The sequence below is a fragment of the Scyliorhinus canicula genome, chromosome 5, assembly GCF_902713615.1.
Source record: "Scyliorhinus canicula chromosome 5, sScyCan1.1, whole genome shotgun sequence".
NCBI classification, from domain to species: domain Eukaryota; kingdom Metazoa; phylum Chordata; class Chondrichthyes; order Carcharhiniformes; family Scyliorhinidae; genus Scyliorhinus; species Scyliorhinus canicula.
The window spans coordinates 140,453,291-140,472,944 of record NC_052150.1 but is presented as its reverse complement, the minus strand read 5'-3'; the positions used below and the strand labels follow the sequence as shown (position 1 = coordinate 140,472,944).

The 19,654-nt window shown below is 45.2% G+C and overlaps 1 protein-coding gene across 1 annotated transcript in view; it reads left to right on the top strand.

The window, feature by feature from the left end:
* Positions 1–19,654, top strand: part of LOC119966299 (adenylate cyclase type 1-like) — a 419,500-nt gene that overhangs the window by 379,136 nt on the left and 20,710 nt on the right. Inside the window, 2 exon segments of the mRNA XM_038797774.1 lie at positions 14,571–14,685; positions 15,805–15,929. Coding sequence (XP_038653702.1) covers positions 14,571–14,685; positions 15,805–15,929 — 240 coding nt within the window.

Here is a 19,654-nt window from a genome sequence, read left to right as displayed (position 1 = left end):
ATAAAGAAACAAATTCCTGTAACTTTCGGACTATAGCTATCTCATTGATGACTCAAAAAATGTTGCAAGTCTTTGTGTCATATTTTAGCAATAGCAATGTGAAAATGTAGAACAAAACAATAATCTTAATTGACTCAAATTACAGATCTATGTTAAATTAAATTAATTAAATTAAACAAGCTGGAAACCTCCAATATCTCACTGATTAAATGCAAAAACAATCCCCTCGTTGAACAGGTGGAAGTGTTTTAAATCAATAATCATTAACAACCTCAAAATCTACTATTCGATATGGTCAGTTTTGTTTTTAAAGAAATGAAAATCGCTTATTGTCACGAGTAGGCTTCAAATGAAGTTACTGTGAAAAGCCCCTAGTCGCCACATTATGGGAAGGCTGTTACGGGAATTGAACCGTGCTGCTGGCCTGCTTGGTCTGCTTTCAAAGCCAGCGATTTAGCCCTATGCTAAACATCCCCATAACAGCCAATACCATAAAACTAACTAACCAATTTTATTCAGTCCAGACCCAAAATGCAAAATCCTGGGCAGGATTCTCTGGTCCTGAGGCTAAGATTTGACGCTGTCTTAAACACCGTCGCGTTTCACGACGGCATCAACATGCCCTCAGGAGCAGCGACTCTGACCCCTACAGGGAGCAAGCATGGCACTGGAGTGACCCACGTTGCTCCAACTGCCGATGCCGGCATCAGATGGGTGCCGCGGATCTGTGCATGCACAGTGGGACCGGCACCAATGCGCGCATGCACAGTGGCTTCCTTCTCCGCGCCGGCCCCGATGCAACATGGCGTAGGGCTACAGGGGCTGGCACGGAACAAAAGAGGCCCCCATCCTGAGAGTCTCCCCCCCCCCCCCCCCAACCGAGGCACACCAGGTGGGGTGATGGGTGTGAGTGAGCACTCAGCAGACAGACAGGAGTGAGACTATGACATAGATTGAGGAGCACGATCACTCAGCTCACAGCGGGTTATCATCAACCCTCTGCAAATTGTAGTGACCCGTTGACAGCGCCAACACAGCCCTTTCACCCTGAAGGTATGTTACACAGACACTGGGAGAGTGGAGCAGGGTGGTGAGGCTGGGGGAATGGGTGGCAGTGGGTGGCGGGCGGGAGGCGGCGTTGAGATGATGGATGAAACCACGGCCTATGTGAAGCGGGTGAAGCTGATGGTCTCACTGGTCCTCAGGGTATGCCGGTCTGTCGTTGCCGCCACCTGTCCTCCATCCACTGGCTGGTCCTATAGGTCCTGCCTGGGCTCGTCCTCCAGCCCCTCCTGGTCCAACGCCTCCTCCTCGTCCTCCTTGGAGGTGGCACATTTCCTTCCCCTCCACCTCCTGCCCATCGCCTCACAGCTATGCCAGGTTGTGAAGGGCACAGCAGACCATCATCAAGGGGGTGACCCTTTGGAGGGTGTACCGCAGTGCACCACCAGAGCGGTGAACGCATCGGAACCACGTTTTGAGCAGTCCAACACACCGCTCAGCAACAGCTCAGGTGGCCACATGGGCCTCGTTGTATCAGGTTACTGCATTGGTCAGTGGCCTCCATATTGGCGTCATTATCCAGGCCCCCAGTGGGTACTCCTTATCCTCCAAGAGCCAAACCACTTTCCTGGGGTGCTCGTCAAAGAGGCCAGGGATGTCCGACAGCCCCAGGATGTAGCTGTCGTGCACATTCGCTGGGAAATGTGCACACATGTGCATGATATTAAGGTGGTGGTCGCACACGATCTGGACATTCAGGGAGTAAACCCGTTCCCATTGATGTAGGGCACTTCCTTACGGCCCAGTGTGTGCAAAGTGACTAGTGCGACATCTATTAGCATTGCTGCCTTACAGTGTCAGGGACCCAGGTTCGATTCAAGCCTCGGAATACTGTGTGGAGTTTGCACATTCTCCCCGTGTCTGCGTGGGTTTCCTCCAGGTCTCTGATTACCTGCCACAGTCCAAAGATGTGCAGGTTTGGTAGATTGGCTATGCTAAATTGCCCCTTAGGCTGGGTTTGCAGGACGGGGGATTGGGCCTGGTAAGGTGGTCTTTCAAATTGTCAGTGCAGACCTGATGGGCTGAATGGCCTTTTACTGTAGGGATTCTTTGATTACCCCCTGTACCTGGGGCATCCTGCCGATGGTGGAGACTCCTGCTGTCTGGGCACCTTGTTGGGACTTTGCCATGTCAAGGTTTACATAGTTTGCTGCCCGGGCAAACAGGGATGACCTCACGGATGCACTTGTGGGCTATACCTGGAGCGGGCGTGAGTCCCCTCCCCAGAGCACTCATCCGCCCTCTGGTCGCGGAAATGTCCCCGGTGCTCGTCCCCAGCCCCTAGGTGTTCCAATGTTGGCTGCTGCATCCATGTTGTTACTTCCTGGAGCGTTCAGTCACAGTGTCCAGGCACCACGGTCTGAGTGGGATGTGAGGCAATAACTCCCACATGCTACATAGCACGTCCACCCATGGGAATCCACTTGGGAGGTGTGAAGTGTTCAGTCAACTACATTTGCCACGCAGCCAAGGCCTCCATGGTTAGTGGGAGTCATGGGTGGTCGGTGGGACAGACAGGCAGGATCTGGGGTTCCCACCGTTATGGGTACACATGATCCAGCGGGTAGCACAGCAGACCCATGGGTGCTGAGACACTACACCCCCACCAGCAATACCCCCTGGGTCTACCCATCTCTTCAGGCTCTCGCAGCAGCGCTCCCGCCATCAAATAGCTCAAGCATGGCGCAGCCATAAAATCGTGGCCAACATCTCAGATAACTGGCATATTTGTTTAACCATTGCATCCCACTCTGGGATAACCACAGGTTTTCCTGTAGGTGAAACTTTGGTGCAGTGGATTTCTGTGTATTTTTCCAACCAGTTACATCTGCTTTTAGCTGCTTAATTAGCCATTACCATTCTAAAAAAAAAATTATTTTAATGCCTTATTTGCTCCAGTGAGATTCGGAGGTGAATAGCTGATCAGGAACGATATGGGTCTTCAGTTTGGTTAAGGAGGCAAAACTTGTTCAAAGATCCTTGGCTGGATTGTCCGTTCCTGAGACTAAGTGTGGACGCCGGGGCAGGAATCGTGGACTTCCATGACAGCAAAACTGGCACTGGACTGATTCAGCGAGCATTGAAGGGCTAGCACCGGCGCCACATGGAACATAATCGATTCCAATGGGAAATGGAGTGGGAATTGCTGGGTCCATGATTGACACTCAGGAGTCTGACATGCTGCAGCCACAGAATACGCACTTCACTCCCCACACACACTCATCCCAGCCAACAAGGTGGCACTGGTTTCGCTAGAGTGCGTCCATCCTGCTGATAGGTCGGCTGGGGCCAGAGGGCACTTAGTGAGTGCCCTGGGAGATACCCATTTGATCTGTAGCCGTAAGTTCACAGTGGACAGTCAGCAGTATCTGCTATTTTTTTTGTGTGTGTATTTATGTATGCCCTATGTTTTGTTTCATCTATGGAATGATCTGTCTGGATTGTATGCACACCAATATTTTTCACTGTAACTCAGGACACGTGACAATAAACAAATCCAATCCAATCCAGCGGTGTGCCCAGCTGTATGGCTGCCTTTCCGGCTCTGACTATGGTGTTCCGTGCCCGCCCATCCTGACCACCCAGCTCCTGGCCACGCCCCGCTACTCCCCCCGACCCTAGCAGAAGCCCCCTAGTCAGCGGCACGACTATCAGCAAACTATGGCATGTTGGACACTTTCCATACCCCCTTTAATTCCCTCAGCAGCCACAGCTCCTGTTTCACAATTTTTATAAAGCACAAGTGAACCTCGCCATTGGGAATTCATCCCAGTGGAGGCGTAGAATCGCAGAGGCCCCGGAGAATACTGGGTCAGGCCTTCTAATGATACGCCAATGGTGTTTATCGTACCTGCGTTCTGGAACGCATTGACGCCGCTGTCGAGGCACAAGAGAATTGCGATTTGGTGTGAAACCGTGTCCACAATTTCGGCGTGAAAACTGATTCTCCGCCCAATCGCGTTTTAGCGATTCCGGCGTCGGTGACAGAGAATCCCACCCCCTATCATTGACCTAGTGACATCTGCTGAAGGTGTGCGGGACAGGTTTAGCATTGGCTGCCATGCCCTTGCAGAGGAAATAGTCCACTGACGCCAACATTATATAGAAACTTGGTTAGCATGTACTCAGAGTACTGTGCACAGTTTTTAGTCTTCAAATTTTAAGAAATGATGCAGAAGCAATGAAAAAATCGAAAAAACAATATTCACAAAGGTGACACCTGAACTAAGAGGGTCCAACTGTCAGGACAGACTGAACAAGCTGGATCTTTTCTGTGTTAAAGAGAAAATTGAGATGGAACCTGTTAGGTGTCTTTTAAAATTATGAGGGTTTGAATAGAGTAGTCATGGCAAAAATGTTTCCACTCTTTGCAGAGTTCAAAATTAGAAGTCATAAATGTATGTCAGTAATAAATCCAATAAGGCATTCAGGAGAAGGATTCCTGCTCAGAGAGTGGTGAGACTGTTTAGCATGGACGCAGTTACAGAGAAACTGTAAATGGATAAGGGAAAAAGAAATAGGTATTGGTGAGAGGGTGAGAGCAAGTAAGGTTGTGGGAGGCTCATGTGAATCATGAAACACCTGCATGGACTTGTTGGACTGAAATGCCTGCTTCTGAGTTGTATAATCCTTTGTAAAAGGCATGTGGCTAACACCAATTTTGATAATGAATGTGTCACTGGAACCAAAAGAAGAACACTGGCAAAAGAAATTGGTGTGAAAAGAAAAAGTGACCTTGAAAATCCCTGGGTCTTCAATCCCAATGTAAGTCCCACCAAATATCTCTTCTGCTGCCCACAACAAACTATTTGGGATCCAGGGAGTTGCCTTTACCTTAATGAAATTGTGAGGTGTTCATGCCATTGTTGGGGCAGCTCAGCAATTGTTTGTTTTTGTGTGGTGGCATTCCCAGTGGCATTCCTCAAGGATCAAGGCCAAGGCTCAGGTCTGGATCCAGGTTTGGCTTCACATCTGCTGATTTGTGCGGGTAGTATACCTGCATCTACTTGTCATACACACCACCCAGAGAAACCTGGGCCAAGGTCAAAGAAACTCCGTGCCTTGGAGTTACCATCCTCCCCCTGCACCCCAGCTTCAGGGATGTCCTCTGAAAATCGAGAGCAGTTTGAGGCAGCTGGAGGCTCATGCTCCACAAAAAGAATTCACTGCTGGTTGGCATCCCGTATTCAAGTCTGAGCCCAGCTCCTGGACTTCCACTACTATCCTGGTGGAATTACACTGTCAATATATTGCACAGACCTGTTGATTTTCAAGTAAATATTGTTTCCATATTGTTAGTACAGGTATAGTGTCTCAAACCCTGCTGTTCAAACCAGAGTTGTCCAGAAACCAGCCATTTTAGAATGCATAATTTTTAAAAATAAATGTTTTTTATTGGGTTTTTGAACAAAGTATATTCACCGTTATGTACACAGGATAAGAAACATATATATACACATATATAGAAGAGAAGGGCACACCCAACATACCAAAGAAAAGAAAATAGTGAATAATAAAAAATATACAATAAAAAATAAAATAGAATAACTGGTAGGTTATTGTGCACCAGCTCAACAGCAACAACTCTGTACACCTGGCAAAATTATTTACAACACATAAGTAGGCGACTGTTTGCGGGGGAGAGGGGGGGGGGGGCGTGGAGACTGGTGGGGAGGTAAATATACATTTGGGTGCCGGAGAAACAATTATAGTGGGCAATACTCGAATGGGTTTGGTGTTGGTGTTGTAGCTTGCTTCTCCCGGACGGACCTCGCTGCCGTCTCGCGCTCACCTCCGCTTCTGCCGTTCCTCCCATCTTTCGTCTTTATTCTCCGCGTTCCCTACTCTTGGAGATGCCATGTTTGTTATTGTATCCCGTGCCTTCCTTCCGGCTCACATTTCCCTGCTCCCCCCCCCCGTCCTCCTCTCTTGTCCCCTGTCTCTTCCCTCCCCCCCCCTTTCTGTGGTTCACCTTTCTTTCCTTAGGTTTAGCCTAACCCCCCCCCCCCCCCCCCCGCCCCCCCCCCCCCCCCCCCCCCCACCGCTCCCGGTCTATCTCACCCCTCTCCCTCTCATGCTTTGGCTACTTTCCCCTGATTCTTGGCTACCTGGCTATTCTTCCGCTTGTTCGTTGGCCACAAACAGGTCCCGGAACATTCGCGTGAATGGCTCCCACGTTCTGTGGAAGCTGTTGTCTGACCCTCGGATGGCGAATTTGATTTTCTCCATTTGGAGAGATTCCGAGAGGTTGGACATCCAGTCTGCAGCTTTGGTTGGTGCTGCTGACCGCCAGCCAAACAGGATTCTACGGCGGGCGATCAGGAAGGCAAAGGCAAGGGCGTCCGCCCTCCTCCCCAGGAATAGATCTGGCTGGTCCGAAACCCCGAAGACCGCCACTTTCGGGCATGGCTCCACCCTCATCCTCACCACTTTGGACATTGCCTCGAAGAAGGCTGTCCAGTACCCTGCAAGTCTGGGGCAAGACCAGAACATGTGGGTGTGGTTGGCCGGGTCTCCTTGGCACCGTTCACATCTATCCTCCACCTCGGGGAAGAACCTACTCATACGGGTTCTTGTTAAGTGGGCTCTATGAATGCATCATTTTTAATTGAGTAAAATAAAAAACGATGACCTAGATCAGGGGTGGGCAAACTTTTCCGTGCAAGGGCCACATTCAGAAATTCACAATTTTAAAGGGCCGCGTAGTATATTAAGTAAAATAATTAATATTTAAAATAGCCAAAATAAAAGGTTTTTAAAGAAAAAAAAGCAATTAATTTTTATTAATTAATATTTTAAAGTAGAAACTTTACATGAAACACATTTATTTGAAAAACAAAGTAACTCAGTTTAAAGAAAAAAAAGCAATTAATTTTTATTAATTAATATTTTAAAGTAGAAACTTCACATGAAACACATGTTGTGCCGAGCAATGATCACCCTACTCAAGTCAACGTATCCACCCTATACCAGTAACCCAACAGCCCCCCCCCCCCATTGACCTTAAAATTTAATGACTTGATCTTGGTGGGCCGCATAAAGACCTTTGGGCCGTAGTTTGCCCACCCCTGACCTAGATAATTCAGGTGGGCGCTGTATTAGTACGGTCCCAGACCAGTCACCTGTTTCGCAGCTTGTGCACTTTCCTGCGCTCAAATCTACTGTGTTCATTATAATTATATTATACCTTAGACTTATTTACTATACAAGACACAAGGCACCAATTACTCATAAGAGATTTTGTAAACACATTGTGTTCATTTATTAAGTCCAGGTACATGAGAACAGTTATAAATTGATATAAAACTTGAAGTCATCAGAACTGTGTGTGTGTGCTCTGCTCGAAGCACAAGTAAAACTAAGACTGGATCGCATGACATGTTTCTCTTCCAGTGATGTCATGTTGATGTTCCTTCAAGGCATAATAAACATCTTATCTTTTTGAAGGTACTTCCCCTCCCCTTCCAAAGATGTTTTAACTAGTCAAAATACACATTCATGTTCAGTTACCACCACATAGCTGCATAGAACTGTTAATCTATGAGTCTAGACAGTATAAATTCAATCAGATGGTTTGTCCACATCTTAAGATGTTAACGCTATCTGTATGTTTCTTCAATTGCTCATAGTGATCTATCGATTGACATTCTTAGGTGTTCTTCCTGGTTGCATTTGAGATATTGTCCTAGCTGCAGTATAACTGTATGATGGTTGAGAATCTGTAATGGATCTGATTTGTCCTTTGTAATGCCTCACCATTGCACATCTGTGTGACATGGCTTCCCAATACCTTGCTTCTGAACAAATTCTTGTCATCTTCACTGGTTGCCACATACCTACTGTGGGATCCTGGATGTGAATTGGTTACCCCAACTGTAAACTTGGCAGTCCTGTACCTGCATTTTTGTTGTGCATGTTGCTTAGGTTCTCCTATAGCTTTAAAGGTCGTTCTCTAGTTCCTGAGAAAGTAGAATGTGTGAGAGTAGGTACATTGGTACACACTGGTCTGCAAAACATGAGCTCTGCTGCTGATGGAATAGTTGCACTTAAAGATGTTGCTCTCAAATGCAAGATTGTAATGTATATATTTTGCTTGGTCTGTCTTCATTTGGATTTTCACTGTGCAAATCATTAATTCACCTCGACCATTAGGTCTAAGGTAATGAAGAGAGAGCTAGTATGGTTGATATTCCGTTTCTCACACACGTCTTGAAATGGTTGACTAATAATTATCCATAATTATATCTCTGGGCTCACCTGATAAATTGAAAATAGCACTTAGAGCAGGCAGGACAGTTGTGCTTGAAGTTTTGTGCAATTGTTAAATAATGTGGTATTTGGTAAAGTAGTTGATGATGACGATGAAGTCAGTGCTTTGGACATGAAATAGGTCGGATACAATCTTGGACCAAGGATTGGCCAGAACTTCATGTAGAATCAGTGGTGCTTTGTGCTGACTTGACATATGCTCTTGACATGCCTCACACTTCTTCAATGTCATTGTTCATACCCGGCCAATGGGCTGTCTCTATTGTGATTCCTCTTGACCGATCTATGCCCTTATATTGAGATGTAGTTAAACCCACTCTGCTGTTCGGAAGGGAGTTTCAGGATGTTGCCCAGGTGACAGTGAAAGAACGATATATTTTCAAGGTGAAATTGCAGTAAACTCTCAGGTCGAAAATTTTAGTACTATCTCAGTGAGACTGAGAGTCAATCTGCTGGAGGCCTGTACTACACATGAAGGTGACTCTCCAGAGGGAGTCCTGCAGCCCGTGAGCAGATTCTAAAAGATCCAAACCAACCAATGATTTCAAGATCGCCGACTACAAAGACTACACCTCAGCAGCAAAGATTCATCTCGGCCTTTTAATTCTGGTTATTTTGGAACCTTTTTGTCCCCCCCACTGCGTGCCTGCCTTCTGTACATCTGGGCAGTGGGTGGGATCGGGTTTGGGGAATAGTTGGATTAGTAGACCATTGTTCTATTCTTTCCATTACATGTTTATTTCTTCTCTTATTATAAATAAAGTTTTTTTTAATGTTTTACTTACAAACTTTGTGCCTGGAAATCATTGAAGCAGTCAAGGGTCAAAGATCTCCAAAAAAATGCAGATTGGTGGTTAATTCACTTATATTTAGACTCCAGGACCTGTGGGGCTGGAATTGACCATCAACTAGCCCAGGGAGGTGTCACATTATGCGCTGCAATTTCACCACAAGGTATCTGTCTGCTTAGAAGTTCTTTAATTGAGCACTAGCTCAGTGCTTTGCCCTCAAAGCTTATCTTCACAGTAACCCACAACATTTTCAACACGCTCGACATTGCGACTTCAATATAGTCTGACCAAAACTTCAAGGAGCTTTGCATGCCATGTAGCATGATCTACAGCAGTTCACCATGTCAGACCTGTACTAAACCTTGGATTTTGTTGATTGCCATGTGTACCGAGGTACAGTGAAAAGTATTTTTCTGCGAGCAGTTCAACAGATCATTAAGTACATGAAAAGAAAAGACAATACATAATAGGGCAACACAAGGTACACAATAACTACATTAACACTGGCATCGAGTGAAGCATACAGGGTAGTAGTGTTAATAAGGTCAGTCCATAAGAGGGTCATTTAGGCGTCTGGTAACAGCGGGGAAGAAGCTGTTCGTGCGTGTTCTTACTCTTTTGTATCTCCTGGCCTATGGAAGAAGTTGGAAGAGTGAGTAAGCCGGGTGGGAGGGGTCTTTGATTATGCTGCCTGCTTTTCCCAGCCAGTGGGAGGTGTAGATGGAGTAAATGGATGGGAGGCAGGTTCGTGTGACAGACTGGGCTGTGCTCACAACTCTCTGAAGTTTCTTGCGGTCTTGGGCCGAGCAGTTGCCATACCAGGTTGTGATGCAGCCAGATAGGATGCTTTCTATGGTGCATCTATAAAAGTTGGTAAGTTTTAATGTGGACATACCGAATTTCCTTAGTTTCCTGAGGAAGAACAGGCGCTGTTGTGCTTTCTTGGTGGTAGCGTCGATGTGGGTGGACCAGGACAGATTTTTGGAGATGTATATCCCTAGAAATTTGAAACTGCTCACCATCTCCACCTCGGCCCCGTTGATGCTGACAGGAGTGTGTACAGTACTTTGCTTCCTGAAGTTAATGACCAGCTCTTTAGTTTTGCTGGAATTGAGGGATAGATTGTCGCTGCACCACTCCACTAGGTTCTCTATCTCCCTCGTTGTTATGCGAGATCCGGCCCACTATGGTCGTATCGTCAGCAAAGTTGTAGATGCAATTGGAACCAAATTTTGCCACACAGTCGTGTGTGTACAGTGAGTATAATAGGGGGTTAAGTACACAGCCTTGCGGGGCCCCGGTATTGAGGACTATTGTGGAGAAGGTGTTGTTCTTTATTCTTACTGATTGTGGTCTGTGGGTCAGAAAATCGAGGATCCTGTTGCAGAGTGAAGAGCCAAGTCCTTGGATTTGGAGCTTTGACATGAGGTTGGCTGAGATTATGGTGATGAAAGCGAGGCTGTGGTCAATAAATAGGAGTCTGATGTAGGAATCCTTGTTGTCGAGATGCTCTAGGGATAAGTGTAGGGCCAGGGAGATGGTGTCTGCTGTGGACCGGTTGCGGTAGATCAAGGCGTTCTGAGAGTATGTAGGTGATGCACTTCATGACTAACCTCTAGAAGCACTTCATTATGACTGAAGTCAGGGCCACTGGATGGTAGTCATTGAGGCACATTGCCTGGTTCTTCTTTGGCACCGATATGATGGTGGTCATCTTGAAGCAGGTAGGCACCTCGGAGCGGAGTAGGGACAGGTTAGAGATGTCCGCAAACATATCTACCAGCTGGTCCACGCAGGCTGTGAATGAACGACCAGGGATCCCATCTAAACCTGTCACCTTCCGAGGGTTCACTTTCAGGAAGGCCGAGCTGACTTTGGAAGCTGTGATGGTGGGTATGGGTGTGTTATGGGCTGCTGGGGCACTCAACAGCGAATCATTGGTGTCCTGCTTGAACTGAGCATAGAATGCATTGAGTTCATCGGGAAGGCGTGCTCTGCTGCTGGAGATACTGTTCGGCTTCGCTTTGTAGCCCATTATGTTGTTTACGACTTGCCACAACCACCAAGAGTCTAACGCTAGTCTGTGACTCTAGCTTGGTCTGATATTCTGTCTTGGCATCTCGGTTGGTTTTGCGGAGGTCGTACCTGGATTTTTTGAATAGGTCAGGGTTGCCTGACTTGAACGCCTCAGACCTGTCCTTCAGTAGGGAGTCAATCTAGCGATTGAGCCATGGTTTCCGGTTGGGGAACATACATCTTGCTTTCAGGCTTGCTGCCAGGCTGTTTAACTACAAATGATCACCAGGTCATGTTATTCTAATAACCTTGTGCTTATGTGCTGTACAACACAAGGCACCAATCGCATAACACTAGGCACATGGGAACAGTTATACTTTGGTAAAATGCTTGAGGTTATCAGAGCTGAGTGTGTGTTCTGCTTAAAGTAACAGTGAAACTAATGGATCGCATGACACGTTTCTGCTCTAGTGATGTCATGCTGATATTTCTTAAAGGTATATTTTAATATGAGCGACCCTTAACCTCACATGACCCGGCTGGCTAAACTGCCTGATCCAAAATCCAGCATGTCCTGGGTCCTGAGCTTTCCAGTTTTGAGACACAAAATTTTTACCATTATGCCTTGCAAAGTTACAACAGCAATTCTATTAAGTGAACTTTTGGCATAATTGGAAAACATGCCTTTGAATCTGTTCAAACCTTATTTATTTTTGAAAATATTTTTATTATAATTTTTAGCAATTTATATACAAAACATACAATAACACAGAATAAAAATTAAACAATAAGAACCCCCTCCCCCATCAGAAAAGGAAGAACGTGCAGGGTTACAGAGAGGAGGATGGAGAACGGGACTAAGTAATTATTTATTCGAAGAACCAGTGCAGAGACGATAGGTTGAATGGTCTCCTGCACTGATTATGTGGTGCCCTCCCAATTTTGCCTTCTTGTGTTCCACAGGTAGCACCCCAACACTGGGAAGGATTCTCTAATATTAGTTTTTCTAGCTTAAATCATGCAGTGGGGCTGATGTAATCTTGTTTATGAGTTCACAAGTTTAGTAAAGGACACTTAAAGTGCACTCTGCCTGAAGGAATCTTAACCCCCACCCCAATATTTTTGAGCTCAGGAAACTGCCATAGGTTAAATGTTTCCTATCAGTGGAACATCTTTTGGATAGGTTTTGCTTCCCAAGAGCAGGGAGTGAAAGTGTATTGCTGCAGTAATAACGGTTTAAAAATGAAACTGCTCTCCAAAAAAACCAGCCAGAGGACATTGAGTTCGAACAATCTTACTTTCTGGGCCTGTGAAGTATGTATCTATCTTTTTGGAGTTCAGGGAAAGGTTATTGGCTGTCTCTTCAATGATGCTTCAACATGAGAGGGTTCAGTTCAACATTTAAGACCAAGATGAGAGCCAGAAAGATTAGGCAGGAAACACGTCACCACCATTCTCATTCACTTGAATTATATTTGTTCTCTTCAGTTTCAGCCAGAAGTGCCTCGACACATCGGGGAGATGCACAAAAAAGTGCAAGGTAGAAAGGAGACAGAGATCTGATATAATGGCCTGAGGCTGATTTCAGGAGTTGGAACAATTCCCAGCTTGGTCCACCTCGGGTGAAAGTGCCCACCAGGGTGGGATTTTCATTATGGGGGCTCGGGTACAGGCTTGAGTCAGGCCAGCTAACCCGAAGGGGAAAAAGGTCAGAGGAAGCTATAGGGGCTGCTGGGTCTGAAGGAGGACACCTGTCTCAGTGCTATGGGTCTTTCTTCCAGTAGGAGTAAAAGCAGAAAGGCCCTCAAATTCTCACCCCTCACATTTCCTTCACCACCCAAACATTCCCATGCCTCATGAACATGACATCATTACCTACTCACCCCCTATGGCCTCTCATGCCACCCTTGCCAAGGTATGTCCCACAAACAATACCTATGGAATTTTAGTACTTCGATACACGTCTGTGATCTCAGCCAAGAATGCATAATGAGGCTTGGCTAAGATTTCAGAAATCCATTGGTCTATTGAAGCAACTGAGCTCAGCAAAAGCATTGCTTGCTGGACAGTTCTGGCCCTCTGACCTGTGCTGTCAATTTCACAATGCATATTTACAAAAGACACAGCGGTTTTAAGTCTATTCAGTTTCAGCTACTGATACTTTAAAGTAGCTGGATGATTGACACTTTTATTGGGCTGTAGTAAAAAGAAATTTTTGACATAGTGGAAAAGTATGAATGAATAAATGACAGCCTATTTTACACATCTTATTGCCACAAAAAGGTTCATTGGTTCTATTTGGTGCACAGTGGGTCAATGGCAATTGAAGTAGCTACAGCTTGGTACAGTATGCGCAAGGAATCATCAGGGCTGTTTGGGCTGCCATACTTTCCAATGAGTTACATGAGGGGCCATAGGAATTATCTGCCTTGGCATGGGTAGCATGAGAGCCATAGAGATTGTTTGGGGACGCAGCTTTGCACAGGGGGCATGAATGTTATAGAGGTGGTTTGGGAACGAACACTTCAGCATTGGGGCATGAGGAGACATAGAGGTTGTTTGGGATGGCACAGCTTGTCACAGGGGCCATAAGGAGCTGCTTGGGGAGGTATACACTTAGCATGGGGGGGGCCTAAGGAGGACATTTTGAACTGACCTTTTAAAAGGTTTCCTCATACAGACTGATTCACAACACCTCTGAGGTTCTGTGAATTGTGACTCATTGTAAATGCAACCAAACTTGGAGGACTAGGACATAACTATCCACGCAATGGAGCCGGCCAGGTTGGGAGTACAGGGTCCTGGAATTGGGTCCTGGTCACCATTTTTGAAGGGCGCCCAACTCATTCCAACTCAGTGAAAATCCAGCCCAGTGCCTTTCTTTGCTCTATTTTGCACCCAGTAAAGACGCATGCTACTCTGAAGGCAATATTGGCCCCAATATACCATGCAGCTTTCTGATGTTAAACATTATTCTTTTATTAAATGTTGGAGCCTGATCTCAGATAGTAAAAAGAGAATGTATTATTTTGGCTGCTGAGTTGCAAAAATAAAAACACAAAATTTAAATAGTTTCCTGGATCATAAACTTAATCGTGGGAGGCGCCAGATTTTGGTGAAAGCTTTTTATTTAAATCGACAAAACCATCTGTCAATTAAAGCAACAAATCTGCCTGACTTGTGATCAAAGAACCCAACAGTACAGTCTGTGTTGCATGCTCAACCCCTTTTAACCAATCTCATTTAACAAACTAAGAAAATTAACATCATTAGGAAATTTAGGGTTTCTATCATGTGCAAGGTCACAATTGATGTAAATGTCATTTTTTAATGTATAGTTTTATGTCTGGAGCTGTCAACTTGTCATTTTAACATATAGATTAACACGTTGACCATTTTGAGAACAATTCTTCATCTTTTTTCAAACAATAGGCAAAACGTTCAATTTATTCCCACCTGAGCACATTGGCAGATTTTGCAATAGAAATGTTTGACGTTCTAGATGAAATCAACTATCAATCGTACAATGACTTTGTCTTAAGAGTTGGTAAGCAGTTGTTTTGGAACTAATTGTGATGATCTCACGTTGTAGTTTAGTGATACTATGTAATATAATGAATAATTCTATGTACTACATAATGTTAAAATAAAATATAAACATGTATGTATAAATGATTGATTTTACTTATTATGTACTAATCATTCAACAAGAGTTTGAAAATACATCTGTTGTGAAGTTTGTAATTAAACATTATGAAGAAGCTGATTGTCATACAGAACTTGAGTTTTGTTGAGAAAAGAGACATACTGTTAAAGCTTTTCATCTTATATTCACCAAGATAGATACAAGAAGACAAAATTTCAAAGGGAACAATGCAATGCCACGATCAGAGTTCACTTGCCAACCAATCAGCATTGGTTCGTCATGCAGCATAAATTGTTCTTATCTTTAAAATGTGCCATTCTTACATCTGCCCAATGAGTGTAAGATGAAAAGCTTCAACAACATGCATCTTATTTCAGCAATGCACATTATTAAATTGCATTGAAAAATATAAACTATAGATGTCCATCTAGCCTCTCCTGATAATGCAACAGATGCAAAAGAAAAGGTTGTGGCTTATCTATCTCCTCCCAAGTAAGCTTATCAGCTCCCCTTGAGTTATAGAAGAGAAAGGTTCCACTGGCTTCCCATTTATACGGTGGATTCTCCAATATCCAAAGCCATGATTGGGATCCCCGATCTGGCGGAGAATGGGCGCCAAACCCATTGCGATGCTCCAATCCTCCGAGTATGGCCCTGCTGTGGTGGAACCCGAAGTAGGTCAAGGGGGGATCAGTGCATAACTGAGGTGCCTCCCAAAGTCCATCGGAAAGGGCCCCTCCCTAACTCAATGCAAATCCTGCGCCCCCCCGCCCCCCACTGACAAGTAGGGGCATTCTCTCCTACACCAATGGAATAATGGGTCACCGCCCCACAGTGCACATGCCTGAAGGTGACCTGATCCCCTCCCAAACCGTCCCCCCCCCCCCCCCCCAGCACCCGATTTCAATAATCTTTTCTAATTTGCCACCTTCCATTGATATCAATTATTTTCTTACAGCTTGTAAAATTGCAGATGAACATTCATATCTTCAACACAGCATTCCTCTTTTCTTTACAAAGGTATAAACGTTGGACCTGTAGTGGCAGGTGTGATTGGAGCAAGACGTCCACAGTATGACATCTGGGGAAACACTGTGAATGTTGCCAGCAGAATGGATAGCACGGGGGTTCAAGGCAAAATTCAAGTTAGTAAATTCCTCTTGCAAAACCGTAAAGGAAATGCAGAATTGAATATATTGGGGTTTATTGATGCATACCTTTTAATCCAGCACATTTTTATTCTCAATAAATTAAGACCCTATGTTTTATTTTGTCTGCAAATAATGAAATAGCCATATATACCAAAGTTACTCCATATTGCAGAAGTTGAGAAAACTGCATATCAGTCTAAAGTCTTACGTGTAGAATGACAATGAACAGTAAAGTTATGAATGAGGACAATGCAGAACGAGAAGAACCATTACTGTCCATCAAGCCCGTTCCAATGCCCAGAAGATATTTCTTGCTCATACCTCCAATCACTTCATATTCTCAGGTGCTGCTCCTTTCTGTAAACGTGGAGGTGTCCATTTTGACTCACCTTTTACTTAACTGCTCTAATGTGCAATACCTTGAGGTAGATGCTATGCCCAATTCTGGAGTCCTCAAATGCTGATTATCCTTAATATCTTTTTGTCTCACCTTAAAGTTCTCCTTCTATTTTAGAAAGGAAACCGTTTTAGTTTTTGATTGACTTTGTTCTCTCCTCCCCTTGCCTTACTCCTTTAAAATAGTCCTGCACTGTTCAACGAATGTGCATTGAATGCAAAGATTAATGGCAGTGAGTTTTAGCTTACCTCTACTGGAATCTGTACCAGCTGAACAGCTTCTCCCTTGCGCAGAAATTATCTGTGCGTCCTATGAATCAAAAACCATTATTTTTATGATATCACTCAATTTACCATATCTGCATTGGCGGAACGGTAGTACAACGGTTAGCACCATTGCTTCACTGCCACAAGGAACCCGGGTTCAATTGCTTGTCTGCACGTTCTCCCCGTGCCTGCACGTGTTTCCTCCGGTTGCTCCGGTTTCCTAGCACAAGACCCAAAAGACGTGCTTGTTGGGTGAATTGGACCTTAGTGTACCCGAACAGGCACTGTAGTGTGGTGACTGGAGGACTTTCACAGTACCTTCATTGCAGTGTTAATGTAAGTTTACTTGTGACACAATTAAAGATTATTATTATTAGAATTTTTCTTCGCAAAGTGAGGATCATAAAATCAATACCCCTGAGCTCTTGAACTTTAATGAGGCATCTCAATTCCTAAACGTTGATCTGAAGGACACCAGTCTACTTTTTATTTATTGATAATTTCCACATGAGTCGCAGTTTCTATTTGCTAGATTGCCCATTTCGGGAGTTCTTCCATTGTGCCCCATACATTGTCACTTGGGAGACATCATATCAATCAAGATTCGGCAGTGCAGCAGCAAAATACCTGGACTATCCTATTGTGTTCTTTGTTGAAAAGTCTAATTCCTGTCCCCCATCAGCAACTGCTCACACCATGATGTTTCAGTGTTTATTATCTTACCCTCTGTCACTATGTTCACCCACATCACCAGGAAAACAATTGCAAAAGCACAAATTCCTAATGGTTTCTGTCTCTTGACTCCTTCTTGAACCACGGTCCATTCCCATCTCATCCTAATCACACCTAAACTTTTCAATGTTGACCCTCTGAACCAGGAAGTGACCATCTGCTGGAACATGCTTCACCAAAATCTTTTCCCCTCTCTTATGGCGTGGAGTGTAGCCATGGGCAACACAAATTAGTTATTTCCATTTTCGAACCGCAAAGTTTAAACATATATATCCAAGAATCCATGAGATTTTGAAATTGTCCATGTCATGGATGCCATGAACATCACAGATGCTCCCTCCTTCTGCTCAATCTCCTTAATTGTGGCAGCCATGATGTAGAGATGCCGTCGTTGGACTGGGGTGACACAGTAAGAAGTCTCACAACATCAGGTTAAAGTCCAACAGGTTTGTTTCGAATCACTAGCTTTTGGAGCGCAGCTCCTTCATCAGGTGAAAGCAAGTGATTCGATGGGATGGGAATAGAGGGATACGGACCCCAGAAGTGTAGAAGATTTTAGTTTAGATGGGCAGAATGGTCGACGCAGGCTTGGAGGGCCAAAGGGCCTGTTCCTATGCTGTACTTTTCTTTGCTCTTTGCGCTTTGCAACAAACCTGTTGGACTTTAACCTGGTGTTGTAAGACTTCTTACTGTCCTTATTTGTGCTTATGGTCCAAGTTTCTGGTGAGATTACGTTTCTTTAAATGTTTTAGGCGGGATTCTCCCAATGGGCGGCTAAGTGCCAACGCCAGAGTAAAATCGGGAGTGTTTTACTCCAGTATCGGCGCCCGTTCTGGGACCCCATTCTGCAGCCCACAGGGGGCTAGCACGATGCTGGAGCGGCCTCTGGCGCTCTAGCTGCCGATCCCAGCATGAACCCGGCACTGCAGGGTCCGGCGCCAACTCACGCATGCGCATTTGGACTGGCGCCAACTAGCGCATGCGCAGTGGACTTCTTCTCCACGGCGGCCCCAACGCCAAATGGTGCAGGGCTACAGGAGCCGGCGCGGACGAAAGGAGGCAGGGGGGCCAGAGACACCGGCCTGCCGATTGGTGGGCCGCGATTGCGGGCCAGGCCAGTACGGAGGCACCCCCCCCCCCCCCCCCCCCCCCAACAGGCCGCACCCGGACATTTCAACGACGAGGTCCCACTGGCCCAGAGCATGTTAGAATGGCACCGGCAGGACTCGGCTTTTTGTTGACGCCCACTCGGCTCACCCGGGCCGGAGAATCGGTGCGCTGGCCCATGCTGGAGAGTCGCCGCATACCCCGACTGGTGCAACACCGAACACGCAGGCGCTGATGACGCCGGCCCAGCGTCGTGGCGCGATTCACGCGGCCTGCCAGCGATTCTCCGACGTGAGGTCTGAGAATTCCTCCCTTTGTTTTTGAAATTTATTTTCCATATGTGCTAGGTCCAACTTTACAAGACTTAAAACATTGTATAATCCGAAGAGAGAAATGTGAAGTAATTCATTTCGATGGGATAAATATAGAGAAACAATATGAAAATGAAATGAAAATCGCTTATTGTCACGAGTAGGCTTCAATGAAGTTACAAGAAAGTTACAACAATATACAAGAAAGGGTACAATTCCAAAGCAGAGGGTGCATATGCACAATTATTGAAGGTAGCAGGACAGTTTGTGAAAATGGTTTCCAAACCATGTAGTACCCTAAACTTTATTAATAGGGGCATAGAGTACAAGAGCAAGGAGATGATGTTTGACTTGTATAGAACACTAGTTTTGCCTCTGCTGGAGTATTGCAGCCTGTCCTGGGTGCCACACTTTAGGATGGATGTGAAGGCATTAGAGAGAGATTGAGAACAGATTCATGAGTTACAGGGATGAGGAACTTCAATTATGAAGATAGACTAGAGAAGAAAAGGAGACAAAGAGGAGATCAGCTAGAAATATTCAATATCATGAGGAGTCTGGTCAGAGTAAATTGAGAGAAACTGTTTGAATTTGTGAAAGGATTGAGAATGACCTAACAGAAATGGCAAAGAAACAAAAACAAAATGAGAAAAAAGCTCTTCACACAGCGAGTGGTTAGGGTCTGGAATGCACTGCCTGAAAGTGTGGTGGAGGCAGGTTCAAACAAAGCATTCAAAGGAAATTAGACTGTTATCTGAAAAGGAAACGTTTAGCAGCGTTACAGGGAGAAGGGCAGGAGAATGCCCTAAGTGAATTGCTCTTTTGGAGAGCCAGTGCAGACATGATAGGCCAAATGGCCTCCTTTTTTTAATTGTTCATGGGATGTGGCCAGCAATTTTTGCCCAT